Source organism: Ailuropoda melanoleuca, chromosome 19 (assembly GCF_002007445.2).
Source record: "Ailuropoda melanoleuca isolate Jingjing chromosome 19, ASM200744v2, whole genome shotgun sequence".
Classification (NCBI taxonomy): domain Eukaryota; kingdom Metazoa; phylum Chordata; class Mammalia; order Carnivora; family Ursidae; genus Ailuropoda; species Ailuropoda melanoleuca.
Window position 1 is genome coordinate 1,121,380 of NC_048236.1, and position 14,212 is coordinate 1,135,591.

The 14,212-nt window shown below is 52.0% G+C and overlaps 1 protein-coding gene across 14 annotated transcripts in view; it reads right to left on the reverse strand.

Annotated features, from left to right (window-relative positions):
• Window positions 1-14,212, reverse strand: part of TRERF1 (transcriptional regulating factor 1) — a 221,450-nt gene that overhangs the window by 22,739 nt on the left and 184,499 nt on the right. For all 14 annotated transcript variants that reach the window (XM_034648032.1, XM_034648033.1, XM_034648030.1 and 11 more), the window contains 6 exons: window positions 12,586-12,970; window positions 11,871-11,937; window positions 10,253-10,392; window positions 10,017-10,120; window positions 8,423-8,498; window positions 233-321 (listed from right to left, as the gene is read on the reverse strand). In XM_034648032.1, the coding sequence (XP_034503923.1) occupies window positions 233-321; window positions 8,423-8,498; window positions 10,017-10,120; window positions 10,253-10,392; window positions 11,871-11,937; window positions 12,586-12,970 (861 nt within the window). The remainder of the gene's footprint in view (window positions 1-232; window positions 322-8,422; window positions 8,499-10,016; window positions 10,121-10,252; window positions 10,393-11,870; window positions 11,938-12,585; window positions 12,971-14,212) is intronic.

Here is a 14,212-nt window from a genome sequence, read left to right on the forward strand (position 1 = left end):
TATTTATTAAGACAAATATAACGTCCTACCACTGCTATGTCCAAATAATCTAGGTTCTGCTTCTCCCTTACATCCCTAGCACCCGAGCGACCCTAAGATCCTTCACCAGAGACAGGTGGAAGACATCCTTCTCGTGAGAGTGTTAACTGAGTACCAAACATTTCCGTATGTCTTTAGGTGTATAATTTCCCGAATTCGATTTCAAGCGAGCGATTGGAAAAAGCATGCTTACCATCTTCTGTACAAAAATAAAGTCTTTGCTGTAAGTGGCTAGTGCTTTATTAAACAGTTTTCTTTCTAGGGATGTCCACTTGTCCGAACCTATAAAACAGAGACGTCGTAAGAACAGCGCACGATTCTCCCTACTTTCAGGCGCTGCTTACTTCGTTACAAAACATGACCGTTTAGCAAGTGATAGAACACATATCCAACTCCCGTTTGAACAAAAAGCCAGTGCAGTGTAATGGTTACCAACCCTGACGTCTGGGTTCAAATACCGGCTACGGCCTTGACCTTGGCAAGTTACTGAACTCCCGAGACTTGGTTTGGTGACCCACAAATGGGAATAATTCTAACCGTCCTCGGCTTTTGAGATCTTTGTGAAGGTTAAAGAAGATAATACACAAGTGCTTAGCTGAGTAACTGGAAAACAATGAGTGCCCCACAAACTGTAGCTACGGTTTATGCTGCAGTTATGAGTGCGAGTGTTCCCACGGCGAGGGCTCCTCAACGTGTGGCGGATTCGGCAGTCCCCCCCCCAAGATGCTCGCCATCTAGCGGGGAGACAAACCAGCAGGCCACGGTGCTCAACGCGAGCCTCGTGCTCAGGCTGGGGTCCGGCTTCCAGGTAGAGAAAACACCTGAGCTATGTTTTAAAGGACCCACAGAAACAGTTCAGGCAAGGAGGAGATGGCAGGGAATTCTGGGGAGAAAATGTGGCTGAGGCAAAAGTAAGAGGTGAGAGTGAGATCATTCATTCATTCACTCATTCATTCATTCAACAGGTATTAGGTGTCTACTACATGCAAGACACTGTGCTAGGAAAAAACAACAAAACCCCTAGCATTTCCAGATGNTTAGTAACTGGAAAACAATGAGTGCCCCACAAACTGCAGCTACGGTTTATGCTGCAGTTATGAGTGCGAGCGTTCCCACGGCGAGGGCTCCTCAACGTGTGGCGGATTCGGCAGTCCCCCCCCAAGATGCTCGCCATCTAGCGGGGAGACAAACCAGCAGGCCACGGTGCTCAACGCGAGCCTCGTGCTCAGGCTGGGGTCCGGCTTCCAGGTAGAGAAAACACCTGAGCTATGTTTTAAAGGACCCACAGAAACAGTTCAGGCAAGGAGGAGATGGCAGGGAATTCTGGGGAGAAAATGTGGCTGAGGCAAAAGTAAGAGGTGAGAGTGAGATCATTCATTCATTCACTCATTCATTCATTCAACAGGTATTAGGTGTCTACTACATGCAAGACACTGTGCTAGGAAAAAACAACAAAACCCCTAGCATTTCCAGATGCTTACTATGCTGGGTTCTAAGTACTTCACAGATATTAGTCATTTGGCTCCACCAATAGCCCTGTTACCCATTTTACAGATGAGGAAATGGAGGTGTTCAGAGAAGGAGCAGTAATCCAGTGTGATTTAACTACAAGCTCCCGGTGAAGAGAAGGCAGGTGAGGCTGGAGAGGTGAGTGGGACCAGCCCCTGAGAGGTCTACAGACCGAGGAGGAAGAGGCCCCCGGCAGCGCTGGGTTAGTGCGTCGGCGCTGGTGGCTGAACTTGGTTTTCACATTCGTTTCCCCTCCATACATGAGAAAGCATGATACACAGATCACCAGACAGGGTGGTCCTGGCCTGTTTGGGATAAGACATAAAGCTTATTTCTAGGATAAGTCCTATTTCTGGGGGCTTCAAGGAAGGCTCAATTCCTGTGGCTGATTTGCAGAAAACTCTGCCTTGTTTTTCTGGTTTGTTGAGTTCTCCACATCTCTGATTCTTTGGATGGTATACGGTTAGGCCTTTGACATTCGTCCACTTCGCAGAGCTACGATCACCCAAACCATAGCACCTTCCCTCCTAACCGGGATAAGCCTAGGATTTCCACGTTGCTATGGCCGACTGATGAAGATGAAAATACAGGAAACCTGAATTGTTTCTCCCATTGGAAGGTTCAGCCAAAATTAGTGAATCAGGCTCTTCAAGAGAATTTGTGAGTCAGTGACATAAACTCAGGTTTCTGAAATAAACACCTTCTCCGTGTGACTGGGTGATGCGTCCCCAAGCCAAGAGCTCTGGCTCCAGACTCAGAATATGTTCTGTGGAGTTGGGCTGGCTCAGCCCTCCAAAACACAGGGCCGCCACCACCTGATTTCTTCGGTTTGCAAGTTTATCTCCTGATTTTTATTTCCAGAAGGGAAGTGGCTTTCTGATTAATCCTCAGCAGAAAGAAGCATCTTCCACACATTCTGGAGGCTGGGACATCTCTGGCTGTGTAGCCATCACAACAGGGAGGAGAAGAGAGGCTGGGTGTTTGGAGAAGCTTTGCCGGAGTGGACGTGAGCAGAGGAGGTCTGTGGGATTTGGGTTTCTAGAACGGTTCCATCAGTGTTCCTAAAACTCTGTGTACTGTTCAGGGCGTTGGAGTGCCAGCAACCATATTCCTCTTGCTCAGGAGCAGAGGTAGAAAGAGAAAGACAGAAAGGATTATCAACAACTGAATTGAATAACCAAAGAGCAGCCATGGTTCCCTTTAGGTATCCATCAAAACTGCGAAAAAGAATCAGAAATACAACGGTGGAAGAGGATCATGATGGGGACACGTCACATCAGCTGAACCCCTGGTCAAGCGACACCCCTGCAAGTCCAAAGCCCATGCAGCTCTGGGCTGCATCTCAGATGGGGAATAAAGGGACATCTTGCTGATGAAGACACCCAACCAGATCGATGAGAGTCCTTCCCGCTCTCAGCCAGACCATACGTTTCCTAAGTTAGAGTGGGGCTCTAAGACCTGGTGAGACACTAAAAGGGCCATGCAGCCTTCTCAGGCCAGCACCTGAGTGGGTCTCTATGGCAGGCACACTTGCTTCCACCTTCCACCCCACGCCAGGAGTGGAATCACCACCTGATCACTGCCCAAGCAGCAGTGTCAAATGCCTGGGTCTACTTGTAAGAAGCATATCCCTCCGTGCTTCCGAAGAGCTTGCCAGCTGCAACCTCACTGAATGGGAAGCTTCCTGGACCATCTGTCATGGGGGCCCCAAGCCTCCTGAGGTAAAGGAACTCCCCCTGCTGATTCCTCGGTGGTTCTTAGGGCTGCTGCTCTGTGATGGGGTCTTCGGTCTTCCCATTCGAAAGTGTTCATTCTGTATCCCAGTCCTGGATTGGAAGTGGGCAGCACTTCCCCGCTCTGAGGGCTGCAAGGCCCGGGGCAGGGAGCATGTGCCCAGAGAGTAAAACATGGCTCCTGTATGAAGTCCTCCAGGTTGTGCTTTTGTGCACAAGACAGCACCGCGTATGTGTGTCTGTCCAACAATGGCGTCCACGAAGTGAGAGGCAGAGGCAAAGGCAGGCCCAGACAAGCAAATCCATTCTTAGGCTCACACTACAGCGGGGTCCATCTTCATGACATCCTGATCACGAGATTGCCCACGGGGCTGAGATTCCACCCTTGGGCTCCTGGACTGAATTCCCAGGCCCAAGCCTAAAAATACCGGAATGTGCTCTTCTCAGATAAAGTCACTGTGCTGTGATAAAAACCGGTGACTTCAGGGATGCCTGGGTGGCTCAGATGGTTGAGCAGCTGCCTTTGGCTCAGGTCATGATCCTGGGGTCCTGGGATGGAGCCCCATGTCAGGCTCTCTGCTCAGTGGAGCCTGCTTGTCCCTCTCTCTCTACCTGCCGCTTCCCCTGCTTGTGCGCACGCTCTCTGTCAAATAAATAAATAAAATCTGAAAGAAAAAAAAAAAAAAAGGAGGGGACTTCAGTCAAGAGACCCCAGTCTGCAAATCTGGTTCTGCCACTTACTCCTGTGGCCTCAGGCAAAGGTACTCAACTTCCCTGGCTCTCAGTTTCCTCTTCTCTGACAGACAGCATCGTCTGGTCCTAGGCAGGTACACAACAACTGTCACTGGCCACTTGGAGAGGAGATTCCATGTCAGCCCATACCTATGGGATACACACTGTCCCCTGCTGACATGCATTAATGGCACTGGGGAAGACTGCTGGTCTCTGCTGGTGTTCCTAGTTCTGTGTGAGTATAATCCCACATCCTTACTCCTGGCTGCTGGTGGCTCCCCGATCCCCGAAATTCCTTCTGTAATCCCATCAAGGAAAGGCTCAGGCGTCTCGTTCCCAGAGGCTCTGTCGGTTGGGAGCACTTTCTTCATTTTTAGACAAAGTTCTAAGCCAGCCCTTCCTGGATTCTGTGTCTTGGACAAAGTCCAGGATAAAATACAAAACGGAGGCAGGGGGCTGCCTCTAACCCTCCCCTTGCTGTGCCCTTTCTTCCTCTCCAAGATCCCTGCTGTCCACTCAGCATGCACGCAGGGTTAGTGGGCTGACATTCCCCCCGCGCTCATTTGTCCTACCTGGGGATTCCTGGCTATTGGGCTGTTATCAGCAGGGGCCCCTAACAAGCCGATTAAGGCTAATTACAAAGGGCCTAATTAACTGAGGAAACTGGTGCTGGAACAGTATCCAGAGGAAAAATGTTCTGAGCTTCGGTTGCTGGGAAACAGGCTCTGGACTGTGGATAAATTTGGGGCGATCTATAGCGAACCCAGGCAATTAAAAAGAGACATGGAGCGGTGAGAGAATTGGGCTCAGGATCTTTTAAAGAGGGCCCTTCCGTCGTGCTCTCAAGACTTACAAAACTTTTGTGATGGTGCTGTTATTGCACATACACAAGGAAGACATGTGCACTGCAGGAAAAGGGGGATGGTTTTGAAATCAGATCTTCGTTTCTGTGAAAGGTTAAAAGGCTGAATAATTTTTTAGGGGTGGAGGGTGAAGTTGGCTGCTGCCAAAGGCCTCCCTGGAGGCAGAAGGAAGGGAGGCCTCCTCCATCTAAATCCAGACCTCAAGCTTGTCCGCTGACCCTTTCTTTGCCAGCGTTGTGTCAGGCAAAGCTGGAGAGTAAGTATTAACTCAGGTCCTGCCCTTGAGGTGACCACTCTCCAGCCACTCTCCAGAGACATGAGCTGAGAATGCCTGGAAAATGACATCACAGCTGTGTTTCTTGCAAACTATTCTCTTGAGTACGTAGGTCTGTCTCCTCATCAAACTGGGCAGCTTCTAAGACTGAGAACAGGTCTTCACCAACTGGGTATTTCCTCCAGGAATCCCAAAGTCTGGAGTCAGGTCAGGGTTTGGGACCCAGGAAGAGCCTGGGCTGTGGTGGGAGCCAGCAGTGGACCCTTGCACCCTTGCCAGGAAGCATAAGACCAGTGTCCGCACCCATCTGCAGGAACGATGGTTTTTTGATGGAAAAACCAAGGATGCAGCAAGCCTCTTAATCACAACCAGGCGTCCTCCTCACCCTGAGTCCTCCATGCTCTGGCCTTCCCCACCCAACCCAAAAGCTAGCAGGGAGCATCTGCAAACTGCTACCCACACATGGGTGGACGGTGCTGAGAGGGCCGGACCGTGAGCCTGGGTGTGGATTAGCACGCTGTGGGCCACTGCAAAGGCACGCTCCTTCCTCCAAGGATCTTGTACAGGGTTCCTCTGGCATTGGCAAGCAGCCTCCACATCTGGGCAAGCTGCCCACCCACACTGGTATCTCTCCTGGGCCCCAGCACTGGTCATTTTTTCCTTTTCTTACTGAATTGCTTGGGATGGGGTGGGAAACGTCATAAGTAAAGTAGGGGAAGTGATTTTTCATAGGCCTGGGGCCGTCTGTCTTCCCCAAACTTGTAGCCTCCGCCTCCAAGCTCAGTTGTTCTGCCTTGCCTCCAGGGCAGGGAGCTGGGGTGGGGTGACACTGGCCACAGCCACAGAGCCAAAGCCAAAGGCAATCCAGAAGATAGTGTCCCAGTGATGCTGATTTGACCTGACAAGAGTCCTGCTGGAGAGCAACCCAACAGGGCACAAAAGCCAAGGCAGGATGGGGCCGTGGGGATGAGATTCAGTGATACCCTGGAACCAAACCGAGGGAGGGAGGTGGTGGCTGATAACTAGGACATGTGATGGGGGTACGCTCTGGGGCCTCCTCTGTGGCCTGGAAGGGAACTATAAAGGGACGGAGTCAGGCCAGACTTTAGGGACCAGTGACCTCTGACCTTTTTGCTCATAGTTAACACCAGATTCTCGGAGGCCCAGTCTGTGATCGCTTCCTGGAGAAGGCAGATGTCTGGCAGACATATGTGAGTATCCTTTTCATATGTGAGACACACGGCTAATGGAACACCAACCCTTCACACCTCAGCTCCACCTCTCTTGCCTCCAAGGGCTGAAAATTCCAGGAGGCAACCGAGCACTTCCTAGTTTGCCTGTGGGGGAAGGAGGCTGAGGCACATTAGTTCGGGACCCTAAAAGACTGGTAATTTTAGCAGAGTTGAGTTTCAAAATCCTTACTATTATTTTAGTATTTTTGTTTTGTTTTGTTTGGGTTGGGGGGCGGCTTCTAGTCCATAGCTTTCCAAATATTATTACGTCATGACACACACAGAACAATATAATACTTGCTTGGCACAGGGGGGAAGAACCGGAGGGGGTTTGGGTCTCAGACGAGGCTGCTCACAGCTGGAGCTGACCAGCCCAGAGGTGCCGGCTACCCTGAACACCCCAAGGGTGAGGGCAGCTACGGCAGATGCCTGGGAAGCCGCCTGTCACCAACTGTTTCACCCACTATACAAAGAAGCCTGAGACAGGCTCCAGGAGGCTGGACAGCCTGTCAGGGTTTAATGGGCAGCAGATGACCCTGGGAATTAAGAGGATTGAATTGTTTCCATGGCAGATTAGGGAGAACTCCCACATCTTCCTACCCACACTCGGGGCTGACACCAAGCAGGAAGTGATGGAGACAACATGAAGAAACTGGCTGGCTTAGGCCCTAGTTAAATGATGGATTTCTTATCCCTGTGTCCGTTCTGTGCTTGCCTACTTCCGGTAGCGGCCTGTGTGCTGATAGTGACCCACGGGCAGACATCCGGGGTTGTCTGTGCTCAGGTGAGTGGCTTCTGAGGCCTTTCCCCCGCTGTGATGACAGGCGGGAAGGCTGGCTCACGAGAGGGGCACAGTAAGTGTGGCAAAGGGTGGTGGGCCCAGTGGGGTGCCCACTGAGAACACTCTAGTATTTGTAGAGCAGTCCTCACCTTAGGCCACAGCTGGCTGTCTGGACCAAGGATTAGAGAAGGTTTGACCAGGTCCCCAAGCCCACTTAAGTATTTAGCACCTACCTATGCAGGGTCTGCCCAAGGCACCAAAGGAACCTTCAAATGATTAACAATCCCAGAGGCACTGAAGGATTTGGCCCCCTCTGAAATGGAGGACCCCGGAAGGCTCATGGACGCCCTCAGAATGGATGGGTTTACCCATTACTGGAAATTAAAATGTTGATTTCAACTTCATTTTGTCACTTCAGGCTCCCCGACCTGTCACCTTCTCTCTTCGTGGTTCTTACCACATTCAACTCTCAAAGGTGTTTTCTCCTTCCCCCTTCCTGGTGATGCCATCATTAACCCACACCGTCACAGGACACACTGTATACGGACATGTGTGTGTACTGTGTACGTACAATATACATATATGCAAGCATATATACGCACATGGGTATGACCGTATACGCGTATGCAGATGTCTTTCTCCTGCCTTGAGTGCGATCTGCTCTTGATGACTACTTCCTCCTCAGACTCCAAACTGCATGAGGTAGGATTCCATCCAGGTCTGTCTTAGTACTTAGCACAGTTTCTCGTATGCAGCAAGTACTCAATAAATGAATAATAATAACTACTAGAATATGCCACGCATTGTGCTACATCTGCTATCTCTAATCATCACAAAAATGCTGCAAGGGATGGAGTAGGAGCCCTGTTTCACGGGTGAGGAGACCAAGGTTCCAGAAGGCCAAGGGGTGCAGGCCAGATCTGAACCCACGTCCACTGATTCCAAAGCCGAGGGGCTGCTGAGTGCTGTCTCTGTGCTGTCCCCTCTGTGGTTCCTTCCCGCCTGTGCAGCGGTCTCACCACCCCATGTGCAGGCACCGTCCTCTATCACCCACCTCGTGGATGGGCGGGAGCCGGTACACACACCCGAGAGTACCCAGCCGACACAACCGCCCCACCAGCTATGCCCCAGAAGGCCTTGAGCTCACAAGGCGCCATTAGGACGGGATTGGTCGATCTACTGTTAAAAAGTGACCCCACCAAACATGCAAAGAGCCTGCTGTCAGGAAGCAATGGGTCACAAGGCTCCCGGCAACCTACCGGCATAGTGGTAATTTGCTAAAGGATGACATTTTAACCTGACTGGCTTCCGCAGCAGCAGCGTTTCCAGAGCAGCCTGCAGACCCAGGGGAGAGAAAAGGCAAGAGTCAGTCACAGGTCTATGGGCCACGGGAAGGGCATTACCTACGGGGGAAAGGGAGTCTGCACCACAGAGCCAGGAGTTGGGGGTGCTGGAAAGAAAACCAGAGGGGGACTCTGCTAACTGGGGCTTCCTTTCTGGCCAGTACCCCACACATCATGGCACTCAAAACTCCTCCCCCTGCCCGTGCCTGCCACCAGTTGGTCATGTCAGAGAAAAACAGGGGGCAGTGGAGACCCCACTCCTTCCATGGTGAAGGCCCCAGCCTCAGAGAGATGGTGGGGCCTCGTCTGAATGGAGACTGACTTTTTGGGGAAAGGCTCCAAGGAAATGAGTGGGTGACTTATAACTGTTTTTGCAGAGAAACCGCATTTCATTACAAGTAACATAAATAGTTGTATTAGTAATAACTGTACTATACACTGTCTTTCCAGAGAGCCTAGGTAAAGAACCCTTTCAAATATGCTTCCTTCAGCCTGGTCAACTTAAAAAAAAATGGCGCCTGTGGAACTGTAGATGGGAACAGTAGACGGGTTAGGGCCACAGCAAGGTCTAGAATCTTGCTTCTCAAGTATGGTCCATGGAACAACAGCATGGATGGGCATCCACTGGGGGCTGGTTGGAAACGCAGGACCTTGGGCCCCACCTCCAGAATTGCTGAATGAGAATCCGCATTTTAAGAAGAGGCCCCAAGCGACCTGCGCACATTAAAAGTTCAAGAAGTGCTTCTCTGCAACACTTGTCTTGAAGGATTAAGGAGAGTTCTCTAACATTCTAGAAAATCCATGAAGCGTACCAATAATCTCATGAGAAGGTAGTACTGGGACACTTGTTTACTTGCACATTTTCATAAAATCAAAAAGCAAGAGGCTAGATTTGGTACCAAAGTCATGTATTTACTAAAGGGGAAACTGAGGTTAGTGACTCAGTGCCCTTGCCAGGAGGCCAGGTGGAGCAGGCCTATGATCTGCTAGGATCCTGGGAAAATGGCACCAAAGGTCTGACTGTGTCAAAAGTGGAAGAATGACCCCAGCTGGTGCACAGCAAACCCTTTCTGTTGGTTAGGGAAGAAAGAGCTCTATGAACATCAAACTGGCTGACTTCCACAGTAGGGGAAAACAATCAGCAGAGTGGGATAGGCTGCTTCACGCCAAGTCTTGTCTCAGTAAGGTTTTCTATCTCTATCACCGGAGGCCAGGTTTCTGATGTGACTCAGAAGACTGCTGAAAAGAAATTCTAATTTCCCAAGACAGATGTGACCATAATTATTACTTGGGAACAGACGCATGAAGAGAAGCCCAATGGCAGGTTCTCCCGCAGGCTTTAAATCCTGACCCACTCAATGAGATAAGGAATATAGTGGCATGTTGATGGGTCCTGATCTGAGGAACTGGTTTTATGGCATGTGGGACAACACAGAAACTCAGGAAAATACTTTGCAGAATTCTGACACGGAGAATATGAATTGTGAAGTCTACTTTCACCGTTCCTTACCATCACATCACCTTTGGCCTCGAAAAGAGAGTGCAAAGCAAATTCAGAATTGGTCCCTCCACCGGGCAACGCACTTGAACAGCACAAATTCAGGAGATTCTCCACTGTTGGGGACAATGAGAAGCCACTGCATCAGAGAGAGCTCGGTCTCATGGACCAACACACGCAGCCTGGAGCCAGAGACTCCTGTGAGAGGATCAAGCCCTTTCTACCCAGTTCTTCCCACATGCTGATACCTCTTTGCTGGAGGTCATGGTTTTCCAGCTCTGGCCAGGGCTTCCATACCAGTGTGGCCTTGTGTGTGTCCTGGGCCAAGGCAGAGACATCCTGAAGTTCTGGGATCTCTGCTTGGAACCTCAAGCCAATGTTGATGCGTCTTTAAGGACAAGAACGAAAACAACAGTGTGGTCTTTAATTTGAGGTCAAGAGAAACTATCAGGAACTCGAAAAAGAAGGAAACCAGTTTCTTCTGCAAGAAGAATGCAGGGGCATTTCCTCAGAGTGTGATCCTAAGATTCCAGGCATGGCCTTTTCACTGGGTGAAGGAACAGCTTTAAGACTGGGGAGAGCTGCTGCAGGACGCGGGGGAGAAGTCTGCCTGGAGTGTCATAGCTCGCTGTAACTCAGACAGGGAGGGTGCTAATTGCAAGGCAGCAGCTGCCCGGAGTATGGCTGCTGGCACCATTTAACCAGGAAAAATGGAACAAACATAATGTGCTTATTGTATTTCTTATCCCTTTCAGGCCACTTTCACATAAATTATCCCATCTGAATCTCACAAAGACCTGTGATGTAAGCAAGGCAGTGATAATTATTCTCACTTAATAGGTGAGTTAACTAAAGCCTAGAAAGGTTGGGGCGCCTGGGTGGCTCAGTTGGTTAAAAGTCTGCCTTCAGCTCAGGTCATTATCTCAGGGTCCCGGGATTGAGCCCCGCATCGGGCTCCCTGCTCAGCAGGGTGCCAGCTTCTCCTTCTGCCCTCCCCATTCCCACCCCTGTGCATGCACGCGTGCTCTCTCTCTCTCAAATAAATAAAATCTTAAAAAAATATATAAAGCCTAGACAAGTTAACTTCATCAAGGTCAAATAACAAAATGGTGCCGGAACACAGGTTTTCAGATTCCTGACTCAATGTAGTTACCACTCTACCACCTGGTTTTTTTGAGCTTGTCTATGAAAATAGCACCTTTCTCGGGGCTCCTGGGTGGCTCAGTCAGTTGAGCCTCCAGCTCTTGGTTTGGACCCAGCTTGTGATCTCAGGGTTGTGGGATCAAGTCGGGCTCCTTGCTCATGGGGGAGTCTGCTTGAAAGATTCTCTCCCTTTGCCCCTCCCCCACACATGCTCTCTTTCTTTCTCTAAGTAAATACATAAATCTGAAAGAAAGAAAGAAAGAAAGAAAGAAAGAAAGAAAGAAAGAAAAAGAAAGAAAGAAAGAAAGAAAGAAAAGAAAGAAAGAAAGAAAATAGTACCTTTCTCTTCCATTATACCCCCCAGCCTATTTGGAGGACCAGCCAAGAATTTTAGGGAGGGGACATGGAAGGAAGGGCATTTGGATGGAGACTTGTAGAGAGCTCAGTGTCACTGGGGATGTGCAAGCACGTGGCCACAACCATGCGGCTGGAGATGGGGACACTACTTCTCCGAATATAGGGCTTCATGCTTTAGCACGTGTTTAGTCTTTGGCAGAAGCCTGTTAAAACACCAGCACGTAAGAAGTACCATGATCCTATAATTCCTCTAACTTCCCATTCGGTGGTACCTCTCAAAGCTCTTCATCCTCAGCTGAAGCTTCTGTTCTTAAAAAACAAACAAACAAAAAACCCCCAAAAAACCCCAAATTGGCTTTTTCTTACGGTTCCACATCAATGGTCTGCTCTCCAGGCCCTGGGGTAACTGTCACGTTGCTGCCATCAATGCTGTCTGAAGCACAAAAACCAGAGGTCAGTGGTCAACAGGAAGGGTACTGAAGACACTAAAGGCAATGAGCAAGTGACCTAAACGGTCATAATGGGACCCCTCTCCCACCCGACCCATGCCAGAGTTACCCCCGGTGGTCCTCAAGGAACCGGATGGCATGTGGTGCTAAATGGCTCAGGCTGACTCATTTCTCACATGGGGGAAGGAGAAGCGGGCGCCCCCATTCTGGTTGGCTAAGCTCTATCGTTCTTCCCTGAAACCATTCTCACTCCAGTAAGAGATACTGGCTGGCTCCCGGGCTCTCCAGGCTCGATCTTTATACAGCGTGTGCACAAGATGTGGAAGCGGGGTCCTGCAAATAATCCCTAAATGCTATCTATCCACTTCGTACATGTACTTGGGGACGCGTCTCCGACGATTATCTGCGGCACAGGCTTAGGGAGTGCGTGCACACGTCAACCGTCCGCTTACGCCAAAGGGACTGCAACTCTGACTCCGGGGTCTCCCCAGCTGGACTGGGGTTCCCCCGAGGGTCCGCATCGAACACGCAGTCTCCGTGCGCCCGGCACCTCGCCCAGCGATGAGCCGGGGCGGCCGTGGGGTGCGGCGCCGGAGCCCCGCGAGGGGGGCGGGTGGGGGGCGCGGACTCACTGGAGCGGCACAGCAGCACCCGCGGCGTGGGCGTCAGCGGCGTGAGGGGCAGCTGCGGGTGGGCGCCGGGGCCGTGGCCCGCGACGAGCACGTTGCTGAAGAGCCCCGAGCCCTGGCGCACGGGGCTCAGCATGGGCGGGGGCGTGTAGGGGGGCAGCTCGTGGGCGGGGTCCAGCAGCAGGTGGTCGCCGAGGACGCGCGGGGAGCGCAGCTGGCTCTGGTACAGGGTGGCGCCCGAGTACGAGGCGGCGGGGTTGGCGTTGTAGGAGGGCGGTGGCGGGATGAAGAGCGGCTCGGGCCGGTGCCGGAACTTCTTCTTCTCCGGCAAGCTCTTGAGGGGCTCCTCGGCTTTGGCCGCGCCCGGCTGATGCTTCTTGGGGATCTCCTAGAAGGGCAAGAACGGCCCGATTCGAATCCTCAGGCTTTCCCCACAGGCCGTTTCCACAGCCTGAGGGAAGGGGACCCCCAGGCCACTTGTCCGCCCCCCGCCCCCCCGCATCCCCGGCCTCGAAAACCAGCCCCCTCCACTTCCCACAGGGCGAGTTCGGGGGCGGGGTGAAAACTTGGGTTCGGGAGGAAATCCCTAACGTCTGGAGATGGGGTGGTGGGAACGGTGGGTGGGCAAGAAAGAATAAATGCACATTCTTTATTGCTTATCGCCGCATTCCCATCTGGTGAGTGGAATCCAGCCGAGTGGGCCCTTTAATTCCCCAGCGCTCCCAGGGGACAGACATCAGGGACAGATAACACATGTTCTGAGAAGGGGGCAGAATCATCTATTCAGGGACGCCGGGCAGAGGCTGCGGAGCAGGAAGAGGGGCCCGGCCTAGCCAAGGCTCCCGGGGCCGGCGACCCACGCTGGGCTCTCCTTCGAGGTAACGCTGGGGCTGAGCGAGAGCCATCTACGGGCTTTCAGGCCCGGTTCATGTGCTCTCCTACAGACGGATCTGGTGAACCCCGCCCCCCCCCACCCCGCCCCTCACCACTGCTCCCAGGACGGTAGCTCCTTTGCAGCAAGCCCTTCTGGGTTGCTTCCTGTCAGCAGTGTTAGTTTATTTTATGGCAGCGGAACCAAGCATAGTCTGGAAGGAAGGTCTGCCACATGGATACATATATACTAATAAGTAAACATATGCACATAAATAGATGAGCAGGGCATGCCAAAGCCAAACAGAAACAGACTTGGGTGTGTGCCAGAACCAGCCCAGAAAATCCGAGGGCTGGGTGTAGCTGGGTGTGGCTGGGGAGGCCGAGGTGCGGTTGGGAGAGGCAGTGGGGATACCTGCAGAAAAGTTCTGCGCAGTCTGTGGTACCCTCCCAGGCCCTGCAGGCCAGTGCCTGTCACAGCTGCAGTTCCTGGCAATTCCTGCGCCCAGGGTGGCACCCGAGTAGGAGGCAGCAGGGGGTGATGGGAAGGGCTGGCTGTGGTCATGTGACCAGCTGCCTCCAGGCCATGTGACCTGCTTCAGTCACCCCTCAGCTCTGGGCTCCCTCTGCTGCCCCTCCTGTTTCTCCCTCAGCTTCACTGTCTTCTGGGGTGCTGTCCCAACCCCTAGGAGGGAAGTCTAGGGAAGCTGAGGGGTGGGGAAGGGAGAGGGGACAAAGGCCCCCCCCGCCCCCCCGCGCC